Source organism: Protopterus annectens, chromosome 4.part1 (assembly GCF_019279795.1).
Source record: "Protopterus annectens isolate FY-2018-M chromosome 4.part1, PAN1.0, whole genome shotgun sequence".
Taxonomy (NCBI): domain Eukaryota; kingdom Metazoa; phylum Chordata; order Ceratodontiformes; family Protopteridae; genus Protopterus; species Protopterus annectens.
The window spans coordinates 929,673,269-929,700,020 of NC_056734.1; the positions used below are offsets into that span (position 1 = coordinate 929,673,269).

Consider the following 26,752-nt stretch of genomic DNA (forward strand, 5'->3'; position numbering starts at 1 on the left):
AGAAAATATATTTTCAACTAGTTTACAGTACTTTTAAGCTGACAGAAAAAAAGAGTGCTCCATTTAAAAGTATGCTACTGTCTCAAGGCAGTCCATTAAAACACAGCACTTCTAGATTTAAAATAACTTTTCTTAAGAGGAAAGTTAATAAAATATCAAAAAAAATTAAGAAAATGGAAGTTTTCTTCTCAAAGGGAACTTATCTGCACAGCAAAGGAAAGCACAAGACGAAGGTCAGTCCTCAAAAGCCTCATAGGAGAGCACTCGTCAGCAGCTCTGAAGGACTTTGCCCACAAACTTGTGTTTTTCACAGCTGTGCTCAAGCTGCGTGACAGTTTGGGCATGTGGAAGGTGGCCTGAAGCTTTAGAAGTTGCACATCTGTTATAGCCTTGGCAGGATATAATTCATATAGCTAAGGTACTGCAGCAGTGATCAATATGCTGAACATAATGTTATGACAAAACAGACCATGCCCCCTCATGCTTTGTTACTTAAGTGCTGTATCCAGTCCTAGGTGCATTCAATGTAGGCTTCAGCCTTCCCCTGGTGTAATGTTATTACACCCTGGGTTTGTGAAGGGCGATCTTGTCTCCTGAACCTGATTGACTTTCTTTGAATCAGTCTCAGAGCCATGGACAAGGGGTAGGTGGTCCCACAGGGACCTTAACACATATCCCCTCGCACTGCATTACTTATTAAGATTATCCAAGCAGAAGTATGATTGATGTGGTCTTCATCCTGCTGCCAGGAGTAATGTTACTACACAACACCCAGTATCCACTATGATTTTTTATGTCTTTAGGTTATCTATCAAATGTCTTATGGATAAGTAACAAACATATTCACTTTACTGTGCTATAGTTACCTCAAATGAAGCAACAATGGAGAGGATTCAATCCTGCCATGACGTGTGCAGATGCTGGAGTTGCTTATATTAAATTTGGAACTGAGGGGACAAAGAGACTTGCACCCACAGGAAAAAAAATATTTCTGAAACCCGAACACCTGTTTATCATTTTTTTTAATCAGCACAGCATTGTCTGTAGTTTTCATGGTATGCTTATTTAGTAGGTAGCTGCAATAACCCAGCTTCTGTGGTGGAAAACATAATAAACCAAAACAAATGCTGTAACTTGGGATGCATATAGAAAGGCTGAATATGAATTTTGTAGAGGAAATACCAGATGCATACTCTACATAAACTTAAAGTTATGGCATCTCAGTAGTATAATCTCAACAGTTCTTATTTGTTTAAATTATTTTTGACTAAGTTAACTGACTTACTTGTTGTAAGATGTTCAGAAGGGTTATAGATACCTAGATTAATACTACCGCTGTTTTTTCAGGTTCCTGCGGTGAGGTATGCAGAGCTGGACAGTCAAGTTCAGTGGAGAAGGCAAATGAGATGGCAGGAAGCCTGTCAACAAAAATGAAGGTTGGAAGCTGAAGTGTTAGCTTTGTTCTTGGTCCTCAACAGAGCTCTTTGCCTTGACTGAGTGAAGTCATAGAGCTGTGAACTGCTTCCATCATACTGATTCACTTCAGCTGGACGGCATCACCGGACAAGGCAGACTCACAAGCCATCATTAATAGAAGCATGGGTTACATCTGGCACTGACAGTTTAATATTAATGTCTTAAATTATTTTGTACCATAAATGCCTAAAGTAAGTGACAGAGGAGTATCTATGCAGTTAATGCCAGTTATTTCTTTTGGATGATGGTTTGAAAGGAACAGAATGCTAAGGTGCTTTTTGCTTTGAGTGGGATCTGTTGCCGTGCCTTTTTGATATAAATGCTACATACAGTCTGCTGTTTAAGCACAGTAGCTCCACTGTCATTCATAATTTTTATAAATGTGACCATATTGTCTTTCATATGATACAGCTGTTGTTCAGGAAATCTGAAAAATGTTAGTACTTGGGAGCATTAGGTGCACCAGGGCATGGTCGCCTTTGTCTTTAGCAGAGGTTAGAGACAGGCTACTCTGATAAGAAGTAAGCCATTTTTTTCTTAATTTGAAAACAATAAAATTTCCTACAAAAATGTTCAACAGGAACACTTTATGCAGCTTCTGGGGCTGACAGTTCCTTTAGTTTAACATGAGATCAGTTGCATTTACCCAGGGTGTATGTTGAATCTTTACATCTTATAATGAAGAGTTATACCCCACTAGCTGTGAGAACCTATATTTCACTTTCATAAAGCTCTGTAAGATGTCAAATTTTAAGTAAAATTAGATTAAACAAACAATCCTTTAGTGTTTCATGGAGCATACAAAGTTGGATTGTTAGAAACAAACGTTAAGCCATAGTTAAAATATGTAATACACTAAATTTCAGTCCTATTAAGTGAAAAATAAAATGTGTGATGTAATAACGTGTTTACCCTTTTTATGAAAACTTTTTGGTATTTTCAGCACTGTGGCAGTGCTAGCGTTAAAGTGTGCTGGATACAACATATTTTTATTCAGCTATTCTTATACCTGCTGCTCTACTGTAGATTTTAGCTGCATTCATTTCATAACAAAACTCCAGTGGTGTGAGTACTCATCATCTGTCTTTCGGCTTTTCCCAGTTAGCGGTCGCCACAGAGGAACTCCCATCCGCTAATGATTGGCAGTGGATTTTTATGGTGCCGAGTTACCAGCCCAATGCCCAATCTTCAAAGAAGGCATGCCCATTCACGCACGCACCTACCTGTATGTCTTTAACATCACTCGACCCCGGGGAGGACATGCAGACTCCACACAGAAGGTGCTCCATCCGAGAATTGAACGGGAGAACCTCCTGCTGTGAGGCGACAACACTAACTGCTGCACCACTGCGGACTACATTAAAGAAAAGATTACGCTGTTAGCAGTGATTAATTCCCATTTTAGGTAAGCAGTATAAGGGCATATTATATATATATATATATATATATATATATATATATATATATATATATATATATATATATATATGTGTGTGTGTGTGTGTCTCAGAAGGTAGTTTGCTGTATGAAGTCAATCTCTTTTTTCAGAATGTAGTCACAATACTGAAGTTGATCCTATCTCAATTGCCTAAGAGCTGGATACTTTCTGAATTCAATAGTCCCCTTTATATATGGCTGGCAATGGCTGAACTGATGCAGCTGCCTGCGTGAGAAGACTCTATCAATGTTCGATAAACAGTCAGACCCCTCCATCTTCTGCTACTTGGTGTGAAATGCACTTTTAGTTGCCAGAATACATCAAGTAACTGTAAGTCTATATTACATGATTACTGAATTCTGTAACTGAGAGCAAGGAATGATTGCCTACAAACATACCTCTCAAATGTACCTCATTACGAGGAACGTACCTCATTTGGGATCCTAGAAAGTTCACTTTCCTCGAAGTTCCTCAAAGTTTCACATTGAAAGACTCTGTCACATTCAGTGCTAGGAATTTTTTTTAAGTGAAATCCATTGTAAACAGAAATGAATCATATTAATTTATTAAAAAATCTTTATAAGTAAAGCCAGCATATTTTAACCATCCTATGACCTTCCTAGTTGAAGTTGTTAGTAAGCCATTAGTATGTGTTCCACATTTTGCCCATTTGTTCCACATTATGAGGGCTAGTGTTCCTCATTTTGGAGATGGAAGGTTGAGAGCTATGCCTACAATTTGTAGTAATGCAGTCAGTACACAAAGCATATCTGTTCAGAGGGCACTGAACTTTCAGAACATAAAGTGCCTCAGTCAGTAGCACAAAAGCATAGAGTGATATCAGAGAATGATTGCTTAGCCCCTCACCACAACCAGCAGGTCTGCCCATTTACATGCATAATAAATGAGCTGCTCATCCTACATGACAGTGCAGCTTTAGCACTGCCTTATATCAGTCTTCCACTCCTGAATTCCTCCATTATGCTTGACCTCACTCTTTCTATCATAATAATTGATCATAATTGAAGGCCTTTTTGGACTTACTACATAGAACATGACCATCTATAACACAGAATATCACAGTAGGTAATATAGGCTTCCTTATTGGACTGTAACTAAACAACATCATGTACAGAAGATTTAATTTGTTGAATTATAAAACTTACAAGGCACATTATTACTGCAAAGTCCAGATGGTCATATCAATACACTATGGGAAAAAACACAAAAGGCATAGAGAGGTTACCCTGAAAAAGTTTATGGCCAGTAGATGAATAAAGGTGAAAGAAGTTTAAAACAGAACTTACTAACAATAGTACTTCTGCAGACCTGTATGTGTGCACAGACTCAGTCCTAGAATGAATGATGTAGCTACAGTTAGTAGAAGAAGAATTCATTGACCTTAACTAACAGAGTTCAGCTGACAGCAGCATTTGCATAACAAGTGCAGTGTAAGGAAGCACCATTAACCAAAGCTAGACAGAGCCTTCTGTTCAGAGACTCTTCTCACCCTGTACCTTTTCGGTTGTCATCGCCACTAAAGAAATGGCATGTCAACATACAATAAACAGTAGTAGTTTGTGCATTACCGATTGGTAGCCTGCTAGGCAGCTCTTGCTGTTCCTGAATGCAGATGTGTTCATTATGCTAACAAAAAATACATGATGCTAGCTTTAACAGTCCATATATGTTTTCAAGTTCTTTGTAGCTGTGATTTTAGCCAAACTCTAACTTTCCATAGTAAGCTTGAGCAAAGTATATTCTGCATACCCATTTCCCATTATGCTTTGCATGACTGTTTTTTGATTGGTCAAAATCATTTTTGAAACAGTTTTCACCAACAATAGAGATTACATTTTGCTATATTATTGTATGCCCACAGAGTAGATATAGACACGTTTGGGGGTGCGGGCACTGTTACTCCACAAAGGGGTGCAGGGAGGTGCTTGTCACCTACATACAAAAATTTCTCAGGTTCTCAAAACGTTGTTTTATTTCTTTTTTTTATCAATTGGCACATAATGAAAGAGTTGTGAATGGATCAACATGTAGCTCACCAAATCTGTAATAGCATCAAACAGGTCTTCACATCATAACTGTAAAGTTGGAAGAAACTTCATTTAAACTAGAAAGAAAGCTGTAAAGCATGAAAGTGCAGACCTTGCGTAAGTCTACAGCTTGCAAAATTCAAAAAGCAGGTTGAAGAAGAATTTTCTTTACCATATACAATGTTAGGTGTAGCTGCAGGTATCAGACACACAAAACAGATTTTAAATTGATGTCAGTGCAATAGCAAGATGATTTTAGCTAGCTGTAATAATGAATTGCTGCTAACAAGATGTAATTCTATTATTTCTTTTAAAACTATTCCTAAGCATCTCATCTATTATGGTGTGTTTTCATTCATGTTAGCCTTTAATGTTGAAAATGTAAGCAACATGATTAGAAATGTATTCAAAGCATACAGAAAAATGCATGCAGATATAGCCATTAATGGAATTTTATACACGCTCTGAGATGTTTCTTACCAGCTAAACTGAACATTTTACCAAAGCGCGCAACACCTACAGGCATGTATAAAATTTCCTTGTAGATACTGCTCCTTGCTTCACTGGGGACTAAATATATGTTTTGATGGCAGCTCAGGTTTATTAACTAGAACACAAACTGCTTGAATTCCACTTTCTGATGATCCCTCAAATTAAAGAATGCTAAGCATCATCAGTGAGCTCAGAAAAGGATTTTTTGCAGGAGGCAGGACACCCCCATGTTCCTAAAATGGGAGCTCTGCCGCACTCCCCCGGACTATAAATGTATTACTTCTGAGGCTGTATAAAATTGGAGAAGGTATATTTGCAGACAGAAATGGTGTACTTGGATTTCTTAGATTTGAATAACAGATGAGTGTTCAGTTTTGAGCTATTGAACTGCAAGCAGCTGAAAGTTGAATCAGTAAAAGACAACCTTTGCCAGCACATTAACTGTGTGCCTTAACAACAAAAGGACAAAAACAAAGTGCACATTAACTGTATGCCATAACAACAAAAGAACAAATACAATGTACACTATCATTAAAGCTTGCCAGAATACTAACTTCACATCTGGAAGCAGTGAGGTGAAAGGAAAATATTAGCTGTCATTTAAGATTTGACCCTCTAGCATGACATGCTGGCATCACTACCACTGGACTAACAAGTGCCTCCAGACAGATAGGGGTTCATTTTTTTCCCTTTAAGAGCTTTTTCTTTTTGGTTAGAAAACTGATTAAGGTCAAATTACAGACAGACACACACGCACATATACAAAACAGAAGAGAAAGCCTCATGCTTAGGCATTGTTAGAATCACAGAAGTAAATTGAAAATATTGGCTTTCCTTTGGGATTCATACCCAAGACTCCAAGCATTCTGTACTGGTGTCATTGCCGCTGTACAACCAACAGTGTCTTGACAGATAGGTAACAGAGTTCATAAGCCTTGAGTTTACGTATGAGAGTATTGCTGCTATGCCTTGAGGCTATGGCAGTATTGTTGCTAAGCCTGGAGGTTATGAGAGTATTGCTGCTATGGGTTGAGGCTATGGGAGTATTGTTGCTAAGCCTGGAGGTTATGAGAGTATTGCTGCTATGCCTTGAGGTTATGAGAGTATTGCTGCTATGCCTTGAGGCTATGGGAGTATTGTTGCTAAGCCTTGAGGCTATGGGAGTATTGTTGCTAAGCCTTGAGGTTATGAGAGTATTCTCTTACTCTTTAAGGGTGAGCAGCCTAAGGGTGAGGTGGGTCTTCTCTCCTGCAAAATATTTTTTTATAGCACTGATGTGAATTTGGCACCAATATTGCTTTGTTGGTGAGGTACAATGTTTGTGATATCAATGTATTGACATAAAGTACGATTAAAACTGCAAATTCCAGTGGAGAGTGAAGATGACTTTGCTTGATACAAAACATCAACAGATACTGAAGATGCCTTTGCTCCAGGCCCACCCAGCTACCCTCTGCTGTGGCCTATTGAGATGATGTCTCCATCCTCAGGTGGTCTCCCTTATAATGGCCCTGGTCTGAAGGGCATGCCAGATGTTTGTGCTGCAGTGGGGGACACTGGGACATCTTTGATGGTTGACATGCAGCTGAGTTTAAAAAAAGACATTAAAACACCTTTGCGTTAGTTTCTTACTACCTGTTCTCTTTTTTTTTTTTTTTGATAACTGAGCTACTGTCTTGAAGATGAGTTTTACCACTGAAAGATACCAGTTCGGTTTTGCTGGTATTCAGGAAGAGTGAACTACTGGAAAACCAGTATTCCAATGTGTTGAAGTCACCTTATATTCAGGACACTGTTTTCCACTGACTTGGAAGAATTCAGGATATTATTTTAATAAAATATGATTTGGAATTTTCTAAAACAGCATCACATTTTGCTTGCAAAGACCCTCACCAATAGTAGACAAAGCACAGAACCCTTAGGAGACAAAGATAGTGTTCACTGCTCCAGACAGTAGTCCTACATTACCCTTTGAGTCACACTGCAAAGATAATTACTCACTCATCTTAGGGATTGTAGTTACTATGTCCATAATGACCCATTTTGTCAGTTCTTGGAATTGTAAGTACCATTTCCACAGCCAGGAATTTATGAACAGGTAGTTTGAGGCCACATATGTCAAATCAAATGCCTAGAGAAGTAAAGGAAAAGGTACACCAGTGTGACATTCTCCTAGTTCTAGTGGCCCCTACTAAGGCAATGTAATTTCTTGTGCCATGATAGGTTCATAGGATGATACTACACTATTGGCCCAGAAGCCCTTATAAACCTGGCCAAGAATTTCACCGATGTTCCCTCAAAGTCAGCACCTGTTTTTGCCTGTTCAGCAGGTATACTTGGGATTCCAGGGGTGTATTTTTTGTTTCCCACAAATCTGTCCTGCCAACAAGTTCTATTAATGTCACAGACCAGGTTAAGGCCTTGTGTGTGGATTGCGCAAGTGGAGTTTGACTGACAGATATGCAGCAACTCCATCAAGGCTGGATCTGAGATGGCCTTGTATGCCAGACACAGGTCACCTCTGAGCAGTCTGTATGAGACTGAGTAGATGGACAGGGCTTTTAGCCTATCTGTATAGGGTAGGTGTTTGAGACCTTGGATTTTATTTATTTATTTATTTCAGTTTGATGACCAGGGAGGTCCGCTGGGCTCAGGGAGCCCATTTTCAGTGGAGGCCCGGGGAGAAAGGCTCCGCATTACATAGTGATTATACACAGTTATTCACAAAAAAAGACTGCATTACATAGTGATTATACACAGTTATTCACATAAAAATCCGCATTACATAGAAATTATACACAGTTATTCACATAAAAATCAAATTAAGTGATGTGAAAATATATATGCAGTTATACCCAGTTGTTCACATAAAAATCTAAATTAAATGAAGAAGAGTACAATTAAATAAAATTGTGTTATACAGTGTGTTCACAGTTACAGTCAAAGTAAAGAGAAACACAAATCAAACATGATTAAGAGTCAGAGGACATCATAAGTTATATGGTTTCAGAGTGTCGAGTATTTATGAAGGTATGATATAGAGTAGGAACAGGGGATTTATAGAAGAAGTTGAGGGTGCAGAAGGTAATTTTAAGGTAAAGTGCAGGAGTAAGCCGTTGCAGATTATATTTTTAGCTAAAGAAGTTAGCAGAGGACTGGGAGTATGATCACAGGTTAGCAGAGGACTGGGAGTATGATCACAGGTTAGAAGGTATTTGAAGTGTATGGAGGAAAAGGCAACTGGGAAAGAGAAGTGAAAGAGAGCTGAGGTGGTAGAGGTAGAAGAGGGTTGTACAGGTGATTACTTTTACTGTTATGTCAGGTTAGGTTTAGGCTCAGAGTTAGAGAAAGGTTTATGGGGAGAGTGAGGCATGAGGCTATGTGGGGAGAGAGCAGTTGCATTTCCATTTGGAAGAAAGGTAGGAGTGTAGAAGAGTTTTAAAGGTGTCAAAGCTTTCACAAGTCCTTAGGGAGGATGGCAAGGAATTCCATTTTTTAGCTAAAGATAAGGATAGCAGATACTGCCCAGCAGGACGATTGGGTTTACGGACAGTGATCAGGTTTTGGTGGGATGATCTTAGAGATCTTGGAGGGGAGTATGGCTGGAGGATATTGGACAGGGCTGGGCACTTAGTAGGTTGGAAAATTAGTTTTTGGGCTGTAGTAATTTGGAGATAATTTAGATGGTTGGGGAGTTCAAGCCAGATTAACAAATGAAGGGCAGTAGAGTGATGGGAGGAGAATTTGGCTTTGTTGCAAATTTAGAAATTTGATTATAGCAGAGTTCCAGTTTGGAGGAGAGAGATGCGGATAAGTTACATAGGAGAGGAGCACCATATAAAAGTGAGAGAAGCAGACAGTTAGTGGCAAGGGTTTGTCTGGTGGGAGGGGAAAGGAAATGGATGTTTCTGTATAGCAGACCAAGTTTAATATGAGTTTTCTTAATGTTTTGCTGAATGTGGGTGTCGAATTTTAGGTGTTCATCAATAGTTACCCCAAGAAGTTTAGCAAAGTGAGAGACCTCTAAAGCAGTGTTGTTGTGGTTTACAATTTGGAAAGAAAGTTTATCAAGAGGGGAGTCTTTTGATGGAGAGAATAACAGAATTTTGGATTTGTTGGCGTTTAGTGAGAGGTGGTTTTGGAGCATCCATTGTTCAGTGGAGGAGAAGGCAGTTTGGGTTATTATTTGTAGCTGAGGGAGGGTGGGGGCGCAGCAGACTATAGTGGAATCATCAGCATATTGTACAATTTTGGCATTGGGTATGGCTTTGTGGAAGTCATTAATGAAGATGTTGAACAGCAGTGGACCAAGTATAGATCCCCGAGGTACCCTGGTGGGGGTTGGAAGGAAGGAGGAGGTGCCCTTCCCCCATTTCATGGCTTGAGACCTACCAGAGAGGTAGCTTGAGAACCAAGATAAAGAATTATTGGAGAGATGGAGGTTAGAGAGGTGGTTTAAGAGGTGAGTGTGGGAAATGGTATTGAATGCTTTGGACAGGTCTAGTAGAACTGTAGAGACAATGTTACCAGAGTCATGGGATAGATTTACTGTGTCTAAGAATGAGAGCAGTGCAGTGGTAGTGTTATGGCCAGGTCGGAATCCATGTTGGGTTGGAGTAATTAGTTGCTGTAAGGCTAGGTATGGCATAAGCTGTAGGTGGATACATTTCTCTAGGATTTTAGAGATAGGGGAGAGGATAGCTTTAGGGCAGAAATTAGAGATGCTGTTGTTTTTGCATCCCTTATGGAGAGGTAGGATAAAGGCAGCATGCCATAGTTTGGGCACATAACATTCCTGTATGGATCTGTTGATTAAGATACTGACAGGAAGAGCAATACTGTCTGTGGCTATTTTTAGGAATGAAGAAGAAATATTGTCTGGGGCATTGGTGCAAGGTTTTAATTTACAGAGTAATATTTTTATGAGGGAGGTAGAGATGGGGGTAAGTTCAAATATAGGTGGGGGATTGGAGGCAGATAGTTGTGTAGTAGGTGTGGAAGATTGGATGGGTTGGGAGGGTGGGTTGTTGTTGGGGAAGGTTTTGGTCAGGTCAGTGATGGAGTTGGTAAAGAAGGAGTTGAATAGGGAGGCTATTTCAGAGTCAGATTTGTTTGGGTCTGGGCAGGGATTATTTTTGGTACCTGGTTTGAGAAGAGAATTGATTGAGTTCCAGAAATGTTTGGGGTTGTTAGATTGGTTGGACTGGAGTTTAATATAGTAGGACTTTTTATCTCTAATGATATGTTTTTAGCAAGGTTACAAAGTTGTTTATATCTAAGGAGAGTTTCTGGCAGCTTATTTTGGTGGTAGGTTTTCCAAGATGCGTCCCTTTGTAGCATTAGTTTTTTTGGTGTCTTTGCTTAGCCAAGGGGTGTACTTAGTTTTGACCCTCCTTGTTTTTGGAGGAGCTAGGGAGTTGAGGATGCTTAAGAAGGTAGAGTTGAAGAGTTCTACGGCATTGTCTAGTGGCAATGTTTTTAGTGGGATCCAGTTTGTTTGTTTTAGGGCATCCAAGAAGGTTCTGGGGTTGAGGTTTGTGAGGTTACAGGTGTGGGTATATTGGTGTAGGTGTGGAGAGGAATGAGTAGCTCTGTGGATGGAAGATGGCAAGTGGTCACCTACAGGGTCAGGAATAGTGCCAGAGTCTATGACTTTGTTGGGGTCGGTTACTAGGATCCAGTCTAGAGTTGTACCTGGAGGGTTAGTTTTGTTAGGTCTGGTGATAAGTGTTAGTTAGTTGGGTAAAGTTGAATAGATTGATAGATATAGTGGGATTTGGGTTGTTGATTTTATTCCAGTCAATATTTACATCTCCAAGTATGAAGGTTTCAAGTTTAATATTGGTAGAAGTCCAGAGGAGGATTTCTTCAAGAGTGTCGATGTTATTACCAGGGGGGATATAGAGGGCAATGATACATATGCTTTTGTGGTTATTTAGTTTTAGAAGGCCTATGACTAGTTCAGCATTGTTGAATGGAGGGATAGGATTAGGGTAGGGAGATATGGACAGCAAGTTAGAGTAGATTAAGGCTACCCCACCCCTTTTTCTTTTTAAGCGGTCATGTCTCAGGGCTTGGAACCCGGGAGGTAGGATTTCAGAATTACAGATGTGGGGGTTTAGCCAGGTTTCTGAGATGGCTACAATATCGGGTAGGTTATGGTTGAGCCAGGCATGGAATTGGGTTACTTTGTTATTTAGGCTTTGTGCATTCAAGGTGAAGAATTTTAGGTGTTTGTGGCTAGTTTTATTGCTAGCAACAGTAGGGATTGGAAAAGTGGAAGAATTTGGTCCTGGGTTTGGATGCATGTCCTCTGCTAAGCAGAGGAGGTTGAGGAAGGGCAGTGACATTTTAGAGCTGGTTTTTAATAGTTGTGGGTGGCAGGGAATTAGTTTATGTTTGTGGTATGTAGGTTGGAGGGGGACAAGCTTTAATGTGAAGTAGTGGAGGAAGTTGGGTTGGAATAGGGAGGCGAATATGCTGTGAAAATGTTTTATAGTGGGATGAGGAGGAGTGGGAGTGTGGGGGTTGAATAGGTAGTAGGGGTGAAGTAGGTTAGAATGGTAAGAGGTAGCATGATATAAGGGGTGTAAGAATAGAAAGAAGATAAGTTGTGTTTGAACTCTTTGAGTTGAGTTGATTTTCCTGATCAGGAGTCTCTGTGGTCTCTCCAGCTGTTGCATGTGCTTGGCAAGGTACATGCCGAAGACAGCATTGTACTTGATAATGGGTCTGATAAGGGAAGAGTACAGGGATGTTATGACCTCCTTGTTCCTGGATGAAATACCCTTATTTATGAGGTGGGCCATGTAGAAAGCCTTCCATACAATGGAAGCAATGTGGTGGTCAAAAGTCAGGTTGCTATCAACCTGGGTGCCCAAGTCCCTCAAGACTGATTGCATGTTTAGTATGTTGTTATTAATGTGATAATTAGTGGGGATGCTATTTTCCCCAAAGGGGATAATGATGCATTTCTTGGCATTCAGTTTGAGGCCATGCTTCTGGCACCAGTCATTAGTTTGAGTAAGGCCCTCTTGGAGGATATTCACATCACTAGGGGCATTTAAGACAGCACCCAGCTTGCAGTCAGTTGCAAACTGGGAATCTTTACAAAAACTAGTGCGTTTTAAGAATTCCATGTCAGATGTCTGAAAAATGATGGTGGTATGATGGTTGTTTGTGTACTGCTGTTTCTAGAACTTTGGATAATGGACTGAGGAACTGTACTAGTCATTGGTTACCAGTGATCTGAATGTTGACACTTGTGTGGATGACAGTGCCAGATCCTCTGTAGAAAAGGAGGATTTTTCCCTCACATGAAAGATCTGTGAACTAGTTCAGTGGCTGGGTTTGTTGCATATTCTGCAATGAGCAGGTAGGATACCATCAGCTAATGGGGAACACAATCAGTTGTCCACGAGGACTGCTTTTTTTTTCAAGTATGCCCAAAGAGACTGTCTTCTGCTCAAATTACTGCTATGAATTATACATAGATAGAAGGTAGTAGTGACCGCAAAAAGAAGCTTTCTATCACTTTTGTATAACATGTGATACATTTCTTTGTTTCATGGTGTATTTCTGTATAGACAGAGATTTAGAAGCTGAGAAGGAGCCAGAGATAAGGTTTTTAATGTACTCCTCCACAACAATTTAGGTTCGCTGGGTACCACAGTATGCATTTTGGAAATAATTCTATTTTTTTGTCTAATCAGTGGGGTGCATTTATTCTGCAATCGCCTGTACTACTAACAGTCATATTGTGTACCTGATACTTTGTGATTTCCATATAAAAGTCCTCTCTGCAATGTCTTGTTTTACTGCAGAAAAGACCATATTATAATTTTTGCCTTTAACCCGAAATTATTGTGAGGGTGTATGGATACTTTGGAAATAAGGAAGGCACTCTTCAAGTACTCAAGGTCACCTGCAGTTTTTGAAACAGATCATAAATTATCCCTGTTAGTGTTCAGAGAACATGACCTATTGCAGGTAGAAAGATATCTTGAGGAGTCTTTAGTGGGACAGGTTTTCATACTATAGATACTAAGCGATAGTGCCTAATGGAGTAAGGTACTGTTACTATATACATCTACTGTGGATAATCGGTCATAATAAGAAAGTCTGTAATCATATATAATCTAATCTAAGGTGTTTATTCATGACTGTGAGGTGATACAATTTCATTGTTTATACTCAAGGCATATTTACTCTTATGCAAATGATTGTTGAGATCCAAACAGACAGAAGTTTTAGGTCAAGGTAGGACTTTTTATAAAACTAGTGCATTTTAAGAATTCCTTAATACTGGCAGTCATCAGTAAGCTCACTGAGCCTTAAAATCATTTCAAGACAAGATGGTTTATTGTTCCAGAATAATATTGACAACTACTGAGCTTACACACAGGTCAAATCTGACATGGCAGGCTACCAATACTAACTTTATACAGTGCAGATCAAAAGAACCTCGACAGATTTTACACTATGCAATTGTCAGCTCAAACAGGACATCCTCTAACTCTGTTGCTCTGCAGGACATCCTCTAACTCTGTGCAGGTTTCTCATGTGCTGCATTTTTCCCTTTGTATAACAATACTCTATTACAGAACTTGTAAGAAAACTAAGGGCAAAATACAACAGCAGACTGTCTATATTTCCAACCACTTCTCCTAGGCAAGAATGGTTCCATAATATTTCTTTGTCTATAACAAATCAATGCTGTGTCTCCTTAGCTAAACTTGCAAAATACAGCTACAGTATGTCTCAAAACACATTTCTGGCCTAGCTTGCATAGGAATAAATGTTTGAAATACAGAAATCCATTTTGACAGCTGTAATGTCTAAAATAATTCTACTACAGTGAATTCTTTAACAGTGTACAATTCCATCGAATTTGGCACATAAAGCTGGTGATATCCTTTTTATGTGTTCATCTTCTTAGCAGCCTTATAGAGACACAGATTTATTTCTCTTCCTTACACAGGTGGATGCTGGGCTTGTCCAAACACAAGGTTAAGATGAGAATCAGCAAAGGCTGCATATATACTACATCATTGTCTTTCTCTTGTACTAGGTCCTGCTTAAAGACAAACTAGCAGTCCAAAAAATGTATTATTGTCAACATTTACTTTTAGCCAATCCTGGCAGTATGACTTGACTATTAAAAAAAGCTATGAATGAGATTCTGGTATCTTGTTCCTAAAGCTTCTTACACTTAACCAGATAGTTTTATTCCCACAGTGCATGCCCATGCTGGGTTATGTGGAAAATGAGGAAGATGATATAAAATTCTGGACCATTGTAGGGGTGAGCATCAACTGATGTTAATATCAACTGAAGCATTCAGACTTTAAAAGCAGAAAAAAGGTTTGTGCTTGTGCAATAAGGCCTATGAACATACTTTCTACAAAGGCTAAGATTTTGTATTTAAAAGCAACTTGCTTTTGATATGGGTAGGATGTGAAGACTTTATTTGGAGCACAATTACTTAGTATGGAGAAGTCCATGCTGTATAAGTAAAATAAATAAAGCTTGCTAACCAGGTGATGCACTTGGACCCATTTTAGTCTCAACCTGGAAGCACTGCCTGGTTAAGTGACTTAATCAAGATCGTACTGTAAACGAATGAAGGCAGTGGGAATCAAACCTAGGAGTGATGCTGGGTCTAGGTATATCAGTCATAAACTTTCACTTTTCTAAGTACACTTCACCTTGCCCTTTATATCAGTAAATGAGAGAACTGTGCACATAGCTGCAACTGTATGCACCATTCCTAACAAACCACAGAAAAGTCAAATGGCTGATCATCACAAAGATATCAAAGTAATTAATGTCATTAATGACGAGCAGTGTCTTAATATCCAGACAGTGTCACTGTCACATGCATACCTTGTTTCAATAGTAACCAAATTCACACCTGGAAGATACAAGGGTAACACCTAATTAGTATGCCAAATATGAGACTTATGCAAGTATTCTAAAATAGCCAGCACAGTCACATTAATTTATTGAATTTGTTGTAGTTGCCAAATATGGGTGGACAAAGAATCTAGATTTTTTTGGGAACCTATAATACATTAATGGAAGACTACAAGTGAAACTGCTGAGATAAAAGTTGCTAGTGGTGCTGTGGTATGTTTCTAGGAAACATTAAGTACATATTTGCTACAGTATAAAGAATTATGGGAGATTTATGTAAAATGGCATGAGCAACATCAAACATTGATTATTTGTTTTATTTGCATTTGTTTACTGCTGCTTTAACATATGTTTTGAATGTAGTGATGGTTTAAATAAAAAGTCTCTTTGGCTAACTATGTAAAAAGCAAGAACCAAGGTACAGGCTGCACAGATTTGGGAAGGATGGACTTAATGATATCATAGTCTGTAGAAGAAGAAATGAAACATTCTGATTAGTTTATGCTCTATATATACCTGCTGAGTTATGTGATTACTGATTACTGGCATTGACAGCCTCTGTATTACTATGGCTAACTATGTAAAAAGCAAGAACCAAGGTACAGGCTGCACAGATTTGGGAAGGATGGACTTAATGATATCATAGTCTGTAGAAGAAGAAATTAAACATTCAGATTAGTTTATGCTCTATATATACCTGCTGAGTTATGTGATTACTGATTACTGGCATTGACAGCCTCTGTATTACCAATTAAGTGTAGATAAGAAGGCTGTAATGGGAAACAAAGACAGGACAGAGCAACTCTGTAACACATAATATAATGTATGTATTGTAAATGACATCATTCTTGTAACTTTATTTTGGTTATCCTGGGGGTTCAACATTCAGTAATCTACAAATAATGATTTGCTGATAATCGTGGGAGAAGCTGACACATATAAGCAGTTGTTTGAAAGATAGGTTATATGCAAAAAACAGTAGTCATAGTTTTGGCTGACAAAGAAGTTTAAGAAGTTAGAAGTCCAAAGAGACAAATAAATTGTCTGCTTTATGACCAGTGGTTCCAGAAAACAGAATCGATATAAGGACTGGAAAACTACATCACAATGCCGAAGCTCTCTGTTCAACCCATGTATACCATAGATAAAAGCCAAGTAATCATTAGGTCCTAGATCCAGCACAACATCTGTATCTAAAGTTCAGTATGACAGTTAAATCCAGCCTTGTTAGTAATGGAAAATCACACTACCTTTTGATGTTCAAAGCAGAATTTTGCTGCAGCCCTGTCTGAGTTTTGTTATTCATGCAAAGTAAGATTTAGCGTAATGCTGGTCACAGCTTCTTATAGAAATAAACTGAATAGTTTCGTATTGCATAAATACAGCTAATTATACTGAAGTAGCAGCACTATGGCATTGAGGTTTTTCATCCTAACAGTGCACCACATGATCCAGGTTTGAATAAAAGCAGATGGTTAGAATGGGATAGAAGTGACTGGTAGATATCAGCACCCTACTAGGAGGAAGTTAGATGAGTCCCACCACAGGGATACTAGTTGGCGGAAGACCAGGACACTGTACTTCTACAGCAGGGACTCTGCATAGTGCAAGCCTGTCAAGGAACCATTACACTGAAGTAGAGTACCACAGGGATGCTTAAGTGTATATACACAGTGGTTCAGAGTATTGGACAATGCACTCTGCTCTATGGTTAACTTAGCTGGTGGTAGTAATGTCAGAGCAAGTCTTTTAGTCCCCTGTCAATGACAGATGTGATCTGTGTCTCCTCTCTCTCGAACTTTTGGGTAAAAATCAACCAAAAGTAGATTGAGGTTTAATCATTGCTAGGGGACAGGGCCAAAATTACTTAGAGAAAAAATATTCATTTTTTTTTTTAAATGTAGAACTCCATCAGGGAAAACCATGGCTTACTGACAGTTACACCTATAGAATAATGGGTTATTGACAGTTACACCTGTAGAATAATGGATTATTGACAGTTACACCTGTAGAATAATGGGTTATTGACAGCTACACCTGTAGAATAATGGGTTATTGACAGTTACAGCAAACCACCAAGTAGACCAGCATGAACAGTATGGAATAAATATATCCTTTATTTAAACGTACAAAAACAGACCGGTTTCGGCAAATGTTGCCTTCTTCAGTGTAGGACAAGACAAACAGGTCCCATCCATCAATCAATATATATAAGCCAACAGCCAATAGGGCAAGCAGCTTCATGAATATTAATGATGTGAAAAGAAAAAAACATATTTTTTAAAATCATGACAACATGTTAAATGTAATGGTCAAAATTACAATTAATATAAGACCATAGAATGAATCCTCGGAGCAACTCAGGCTGACACGTGTAAAAAATATATATAAACATATAACGAAAAATAATAAATAATAAGAATGAACAACAAAGAATCCTGAAAAATATGAAAATTGTGGAAAGTATGCAAAAATACAAAAAATAAACATATAATCAAAGTATGGGACAATTCCCATACAAAAAAAGCATAAAAAAGCTTTTATGCTATATATAATAAAACAATCCCCTTGAATTCAATATACAACAGTAAATGGCATCAACCTCCATATAGTAAATGTCCATGTTACCAAGAATGAGCATGATTGCCCATTATTGAATATCAATGATCAATCACTCAAAACAAGATACCTAGGGACACTTAAATATAACACATATATCAAACATTTTTTGCCAACATAACTCCAAAATTTCTGACATATTAGGTGTGTAAGTTAGAATGTAATGGATATAGCATCTAGAACCCCTAAAGGTGGTCATTAAGACCTGGGTAAAACAAACCCCCCAATGTTGTTATCCAATATTTCTCTTTATGATCTAATAGGCCATGCCAACCTTGTTTATTGGTTCTGTCGCCAGAAATTCGATCAATAATCATGAAATTAAATATGGCCTGTGGATGTTTAAGTGTATGTTGGTATAAAGCACTAGTCTCCTTATGATTTCTGATGTCACTACGATGTTCGTTCATTCTGGATCTTAATGCTCTGGAGGTTTGGCCCACATAGAATGCACCACAATAACAAGATGCTAGGTACACTACCCAATCACTGCTGCAATTACCAAAAATTTTGATATTAAATATCTTACTGGTATTACGACTAGAAAATTCTTTAGATTTGGGCATATATGAACAGGAGCCACAATGACCGCAGGGGAAAGAGCCAAAAAGCTCATCACCATGTAACGTAAGTTGTTTATGAATAGTGCCACCACTAGCCATATGTTTATAGTGTGACAAGTAAGAGCCCAAAGTTTTGCCCCGCTTGTATGAAAATCGACATTGTGGACCCAACAATGTTCGTAACCTGTCATTAGCCAGTAAAATATTCCAATGTTTATTGATAATATTCCTTATCATGTTGATATTTCTTCCATAAGTTGTAATGAACCTAACCTGGGTACAAGATGTATTCTTGTTTTTATTTTTATATTGCAATAGTTGTTCCCTGTCTGTACAATTAGCCCTACATCTGGCTGAAGTAATATCATGTTGGTCATAACCTCTACTGGCAAACCTCTGACTGAGATCCATGCTGGCTAATTGGTATTCCTCATCGTTAGAACTGAGACATTTAATACGTATGAATTGAGACACAGGAATACTTCTAATAGTGTGACGGGGATGTAAGCTAGAGGCATGAAGCAAAGTATTGTATTGTGGATACTTGCGAAAAACCTTCAGAGACAATGTATGATCAGAATTCCTAAATACTGTGACATCCAAAAAGTTGATAGTGTTTTTATCATGGGTCACAGAAAATTCCAGTCCCCATACATTGTCATTTAAATATTCCACAAATTCATGCAAGTAACCCACATCCGCACGCCACACTAGCCAGCAGTCGTCCAGATAACGTCGCCAGATGTCCATCTCCACCTGATAGATGTTATGTAAGGCATCATATATCATGTATTCCTCAACATAGGCCATGAAAAGATCGGCATAAATGGGAGCAAATGATGCTCCCATGGCTGTCCCTTGCAACTGCCAGTAACACTGGCCTTGAAAATAAAGAACATTTTTGTTGAGTACATGTTCAGACATACAGATCAGTAGTGTGTTAAACCCAGGTGTATAAAGATTCGCCCTCTCTAACCAGTATTGCAGAGATTGTAAACCTGCCCAATGGGGGATACTTGTGTATAACGATTTTACATCAAGTGTACACATATACCAATCAGGTTCCAGTTGAGTATCTTGAATAAGCTGTAAAAATTGGGTAGTGTCCTGCAATCTAGATCTAATCAAGCCTAATAATGGCTTGAGATATTTCGTGAGGATAGGGGTTCTGTTAGGGATCCTATTCCAGAGACAATAGGTCTGCCGGGTGGTTTTATCAAAGATTTATGAATCTTGGGTAAAAGATACAAAATCTGTTTCGAAGGTTCAGATACCATTAGTGAAGACAAACATTTTTTACTTATAATGCCCTCCTCAAAGGCTAGCTTCAAAAATGAGTCAATTTCATCCTTGAAAACAGGCGTGGGGTCTATAGACATATGCATATAGCATTTTTTATCTGATAATTGTGTCAACCCTTCCTGTATATAATCCACAGTATTCAGAACCACGACAGCACCTCCTTTGTCAGCAGAAACAACTACTATATCTTTATTATTGCATAATTGGTCCAGAGCCACCCTATCATCCGAAGAGAAGTTGCTTGCTAACATAACATGCCCTAGGTTCTCAAAATGAATATCCCTCAAAATTGTGTCCATAAATATGGAAACATGTTTATTCATAGGCGGTTGGAAAGATGACTTGCCAAAGCAAAAATCCTCAGATGGTTTAGAACTATCATCATCAAAAAACAATTTTAGATTCAAAGTCCGACAAAACACCTGTAAGTCTTGAATAATATGATATTCCTGACTAAAAAAAGAGGGAATATAATTGAGACCTTTGTTCAAAAGAACTGTTTGTTCATTGGTCAGAGAGACATTAGACAAATTTAATACATTCTGATTTGGAGTTGGAATAAATCCTAACTCAGAAAATTGTTCAATAGGCCCTGGAATGAGACCTGAGCGGTTTGTTTTCCGGTGCTTTCTGCCCCCCCAGTGTCCCTTGCCCCTTCTAAAGGGGAAGTTCTATTTGTTTTCTTCCTGTTAGGAGAACCCCTCTCAGAGGCCCCTTCACTATCAGTAAATGAGGAGTCCTCCCCAGACGTACTGAATGAAGAGTCACCCCTATTTTTCAAAATAGAACGGGGTCTCTTTTTGGTGCGACTAGGCCCAGTCCTAACTTGATTAGTGTCAGCAAACCTAACAGACCGACTAAAATCAAAAGGTTTACCCCGTTGATAATCTGAGTAATCCCTATGGAACTTCTTAATTTTACGTTCCTTGACGGTTTTCTCATGTTCCATCAAATCATGGGAGAGTCTTTTAATATTGTCTTGATATTTAGGAGAAGATTCGAACTTATGGACATCTGAACATAAAGTTTTGATGTCTTGTATATTCAAATCAACCGTTCTTTCATAATATTGTAACAGAATATTCACAAATGACATGGATCCCAACTGTAAAGCTTCCTTCCAGTCCTGGTTCAATTTATCATCTGGTCTCCCCACTAGAGGTTGAATACGTATGCAAAGTCCTCTGGGAGCCATGTTTGGGTCTACACCTGTAGAATATTGAGTTATTGACAGCTACACCTGTAGAATAATGAGTTATTGACAGCTACATCTGTAGAATAATGGGTTATTGACAGTTACACCTGTAGAATATTGGGTTATTGACAGCTACACCTGTAGAATAATGGGTTATTGACAGTTACACCTGTAGAATAATGGGTTATTGACAGCTACACCAGTAGAATAATGAGTTATTGACAGTTACACCTGTAGAATATTTTATGCAAGGTACCTACTACAGGGTACATTGTGGTTTGTTGCAGGTCCCTAGCAGTAAACTGAACACCCCATCTAAAGCACAGTTACAGCAGGACTGCTTAGTATCCATCTTGCTTTGGCTATGTTATTTCTTCAAAAGACAAGAGGAGCCTGCCTGCCTGGACTTTGGCTTGGGGGCTACTCCCTCAAAAGATGGTCTGTCCCCTAACTGATCATGCTGATAGTGGGAAACTGCATTTTGAAGAATGTTTCCAAATAATGTGGTTGACCAGCTCTATTCAGCAAAGGTGTGTTACTAGCTTGGAATTTATTAGAAAAGTGGACTTGTGACATAAAATGTGGCTCCGAAATGCCTTCTGGCAAATAACTGAATGATGCTTATTCTGTCAAGGGAGCTCATAGCAGAAATGTTTCCTTTCTTAGCAACCACTCACTTGGAGTCCATTTGGAGTTGCTTCTGTAGAGGTCTAATTGCTCCTAGTTATAGAGGCCTCATTTTTAGTTGCCTGTATTTCAGTAGATCCTTTTACTTTTCTTAATGTGAATATCAAATGTTCATTCATATCATGTACTGTCATTTTATGTTGTGCTATGTATATTACTGGAACAACATAGCAAGCTAACTTATTGTACAAAGATCAGTGTAACAATGAGATATAACAGCACATGTTCAACATACATACAGAAAATAATTCATATTATGCAAAATACCAAAAACATTTATTTCTTTGTTTACTTATTTATTTAACATTTGCTAACCAACTAGGTAAACTTGTACATGGACCTTTTTTAACCATGATTTGAGCAACAATAGCAGCAAACCATTACAAAAGATATACAAATGTGGGGCAACAAAAGGACAAATATATCACTAGTAAATAAAATATTAAATGTACAGTAACAAAGGAAGAGAAGCTAAAAGTTATTATCCAACTGATAGATAAGTAGAGAAGAAATAGAACCCTTTTTGAATGTGAAAACTACATGGTATTGATATCATGTCAGTGTCAATTGCATCTGTAAACACAGTCCCTTTGAATTCAACCAGTATCAAAAATTCTGATGATTTGATAACTGCAGAACACTAGCCAATATTGTGAAAACAATTACTTCAGCAGACTTCGTAATGGAACTCCCCTGAGTTATGCCACAACACACTGTGGTCTTTAATGGCCCTAGCTTCTTGAGATAGGCTGACCAATGAAAGTGGTACAGCTTTGGAAAGCAATCTCTACCCAAGCATGAGGTTGAAAACTGACCGCTACAAAGGCATGGTCCTAAGGTGATTCAGTCTTGAAGAATAAGAAGGGTTCCTTAGGGGAAGTTGTCTTGCCAGTGGTGGACAGTAATCACAAGTGAGAAATTTCAATATAATAGCAGTGAATGATAGACAAACAGAGCACTGGAGAAGAATAAGCAATGGTATTCTCTTTCTTGAGTCAGTGAAATGGCGCAAAAACCTTATTATCTTCTTTGTGAATCAATGCTCTGTTACTAGGTGAGATGAATACAGTAGTGGGAAAGTTATATACAAACATATGTATAAGTACATTCAAACTTGTGTCTAGCCTCTCTAAACAGAGAATTTAGTAACATATATGCAAACATAAGCTACCTTAGGACATTTGTAGATAAACTAACCATCAAACCTGACAAACACTCCACTCCAGAAATTCAAAATATATATAATTACAAGTTGATAGGAATGGAGTATGACAGGAAAAACCAAAGATATTCAAATTTATCGATAAAATCACTCTTTATTCACAGTGGTTCAGACAGATAAGCGCTTTCGCTAAATAGCATCATCAGATCTTAAAAAGTCTCTGCCCAAAACTAAATCTTTATATATACAAGTTAAAATCTTGTGCCCAATCAGACCTTAGAGTCAATTAGCTGCCTTAAAGTAATATTACTTTTATAACAAATATCTTGACAGTGTCTATGCGAAATTATTATTATATTAATAAAAGTTCTCATAAGAATTCTCATAAAAAATTCCTATGTGCTCTCTTGGGTAAGGGAATTCATCCCTCTCCCACACACATATCAACTTATTTAGGTTTGTTAACTTCACAGCTGCACCACCATGGAGAAAAAAAGAAAATCCAAAAACTTTGTATCACATTCCGAGTATACAAATAGAAACCACACCAGGGAACAGACATCATGAAAAGTTCCTTATCTGGGAATGCTACTCACTGAGCTGAAACCTCATTCACTTTCTTTCAATCGGGAGTAGGGAAGCCATTTTTGTATCACACACTATTTTCACAACCAACTTCCAACTTATTTTCAGTAACTCTAGTCCATTAAAATGAAAATAATTTGCCTTCTGAGTGAGTCCCTTCCTTGCATCCTATCCAGTTTCACATAAAGTTAAAATTAAATAAGACTGCATCATTCAGTTTCACCACTGTATGAGGTCCAAGTGACAGGATGTTTCTGTAGTTGGTAAAAGTTGTGCTCGAATCTGGTTCCATTAAATGTCTGATAAAGCCCATATTTGTACAACAGTTCTGTTTCCCAACTGAGATCAGTTAAGAACTGTGGAAAATGAAAAAAATGCTGCCTTGGGCAGCTGCATGATTAGCATCAGACAAGTGCACAGGGTTTATGGGGATGAAAGTGGGCATGGATGAAAATGCAACAATTTTTATCTTGAAAGTAACACAACTCTGGGAAAGTATCATCTCAGAAACAGCCAAAAACATTTTTTTTTCTGCACATGATTTTACGTTGTAACTCTTATTTAAATCCTGATAAAATTAGAAACATAGTAGCACAACTGCTGACATCTAGATGCCAAAAAATTAAGGGATCTCTAAAACAGGGCAGAGTTTGAACTACCTAGACATGCTACAGTGTTCAAACTTAATGGCCAGTGGCTTAACAGTAAATCCTATCCTGCAGTTAATGTACCTAAATGAGCCATCAGATATTATAACATGCTTTGCACTGCATGTTCATTTGTCATTTATTCCTGGAGTATAAACCAAGATTTCATATACCTCAGTTTGTAATAATGTCATTTTCATTCTTCCTCAACTAACGCAATCAGATCCGACTCGGCAGTTTTACTAGCTTGTGGCCACCAACAAAATCTCAAGCTCCTTCCTTACCCATAATGCACTATCCGTAACATCCCTCAAATCTTATTTGCAGCTTGACAGGAAGCCTATAAAAAAAGTACCATAACTGGAGTTCAATACAAAGGACATAAGCATCCTGAAGTACCTCATTCTTTCAGCAGTCAGTTATGAAATATGGAGGGGGATGGTGGGTAGCTGAGGAAGAATGAAAATGGACAACACAGATGGAACGTAATGGTACGTACACAACTTTTTTATCTGATATCCATTTTCATGCCTTTCTCAACTAACGGGACAGAGTCCCCAGGGGTCTATATTAGAACACCGAACATTTGAAATGTTAGGTGTTCTAATATCGACCCGAATATCAAAGTAACAGGAAACCAAATTCTTTCCTAGTGAAGAATTCAGTTGTCTGTTTTTTGTTGCTTCAGTATTTTCAGTGCTCTGGTGGAAAGTTACAGGTCGGGTTCAGGTAAGTGTGCGATTGTGTGGACATGTGGGTTAGGGCGGGTTAGGTGAGTTAGGGTTAGGGTACGGGTCAGGTAAGTGAGCGATTGTGTGGAAGTGTGGGTTAGGGCGGTTTAGGTGAGTTAGGGTTAGGGCGCAGGTGAGGTGACTGTGTGATAGTGACAGACCTTAGGGTTAGGGTTTAGGTTAAGGTAAGTGGATAGTGGTGTTTGCATAGTTTAGTGTAGGGTTAGGTGTTAGAGTTTAGGTGTATGTGTGTGGATTGCTGTTTGTTTGGTGTGCTTGTGTTGTGTGTATGTGTTTTGGAACAGCAAATTTTTTCCCTAGGAAAAAATTCACTGTTCCGAATGTTCGATGTTTTTTTTTTGATTACTAGGGTTCGATATTAGAACACTCGACATTTTGAATGTTCGGTGTTCTAATATAGACCCAGTCCCCAGCTATCTAAATTCCTGGGTGGAAGTTAAGAAAGAATATTCCTGAGTACGGTTGAGCCAAAGGTTGCTCTTCCTCTCAAGACCAAATCTAGTTTGTAATGAGTGATAAAGGTATGGGGATTTGATCATGTTATGGCTGCACATATATCGTCCATAGAATCTCTAGAATGGAATGCAGCAGAAGTTGCCATAGATCTGGTTGAAAGAGTCTTTATGGTTTTGGCAAGGGGAGATTCAATTTGTTATAGAGAAAGGAGATGCTATTTGTTAGCCATCTAGGTACAGTTACATTTGTAACTGATTTGCCCAATTTATAATGAGCAAAGGAAACAAATAACTGATCTGTCTTTCTAATCTCTTTTGTTCTGACTAGGTAGAAATGCAATTGTCTATGAACGTCCAGTAAGTGCAGCATATATTTTACTTTATTTGTATATTGTGTGGAAAAATACTGGCAAGTTAATGGACTGGTTAATGTTGGATTCTGACACCACCTTAGGAATGATGCATTAGTATGTAACATGACCCTGTCCTTATGAAAAATCAAATATGGGGGCTTAGAAGATAATGCTTGAAGTTCTGAAATTCTTCTAGCAAACGTAATTGCTACTAAAAAGACAGTTTTCCAAGTCAAAAATTTAAGATCACATTCATCTGCAGGTTCAAAGAGAGAGTCTATTAAGCTCTACAGAACAACATTTAAATCCCGTGGTGGCATGGGGTCTTTAAAAGGGGGTCTTAACAGAAGAGTACCTTTCAAAAATGCTTTACACAGTTTAGAGGAAGCCAGGGAAGAATTTTGAAATCCCATATGAAAGTTAGAGATTGCTGTGAGTTGAACTTTAATAGCTGATGAATTAGCACCTTCATTAAACAAACTTGCTAAAAATTCTAGAACAGAATGAACTGGAGGGGTCTATCTGATTCTCTTCTGACCAATAAACAAATCTCCATTTACTCCTGTAGAGTTTCCTAGCAGTAGGTTTATGGGAAGATAAAATTATGGAATGAAAGGAAATGAAGAAACCCCGCTGTTAGTTTGAGATTTGAGATATCCAGGTGAACCATGCCTGTCGGGTGAGACAGAAGGTCTGGAACTGGATGAAGGAATTTGGGAATTAGGGAATTAGGGGAGATGGAGGATAAGCATACAGAAGGCCAGAGGGCCAATCATAGAGCAGAGGATCGCTCAGTTATTCCCCAGTGGGGGGATCAGGGCAAAGAAGCTTCTGCACTTGCTGAGTGCTGAGAGAGGATGAAAGGACGACCTTGTAACAGCTGTACTGACTGCATCCACCATGGAAGGTATTGTTTGCATACCTGGGTTATTCTTATCTTCTCAGACATGAGCTGAGAAAGCACTGATCATTCTGTTGCTAGCATCCATTGAAGAATTATCATGTAGAAATCTTGCTAAAGGGACTAAAATTATTGCCGCTGACATTGACCCCAAGGCTTGCA

At 38.5% G+C, this 26,752-nt stretch overlaps 1 protein-coding gene across 4 annotated transcripts in view; it reads left to right on the forward strand.

Annotated features, from left to right (window-relative positions):
- Positions 1-2,620, forward strand: part of LOC122801123 (guanine nucleotide exchange factor DBS-like) — a 3,406,519-nt gene extending 3,403,899 nt beyond the window's left edge. For all 4 annotated transcript variants that reach the window (XM_044070650.1, XM_044070651.1, XM_044070652.1 and 1 more), the window contains one exon: positions 1,348-2,620. In XM_044070650.1, the coding sequence (XP_043926585.1) occupies positions 1,348-1,448 (101 nt within the window). In that variant the 3' untranslated portion in view covers positions 1,449-2,620. The remainder of the gene's footprint in view (positions 1-1,347) is intronic.
- The last annotated feature ends 24,132 nt before the right edge of the window (positions 2,621-26,752 follow it).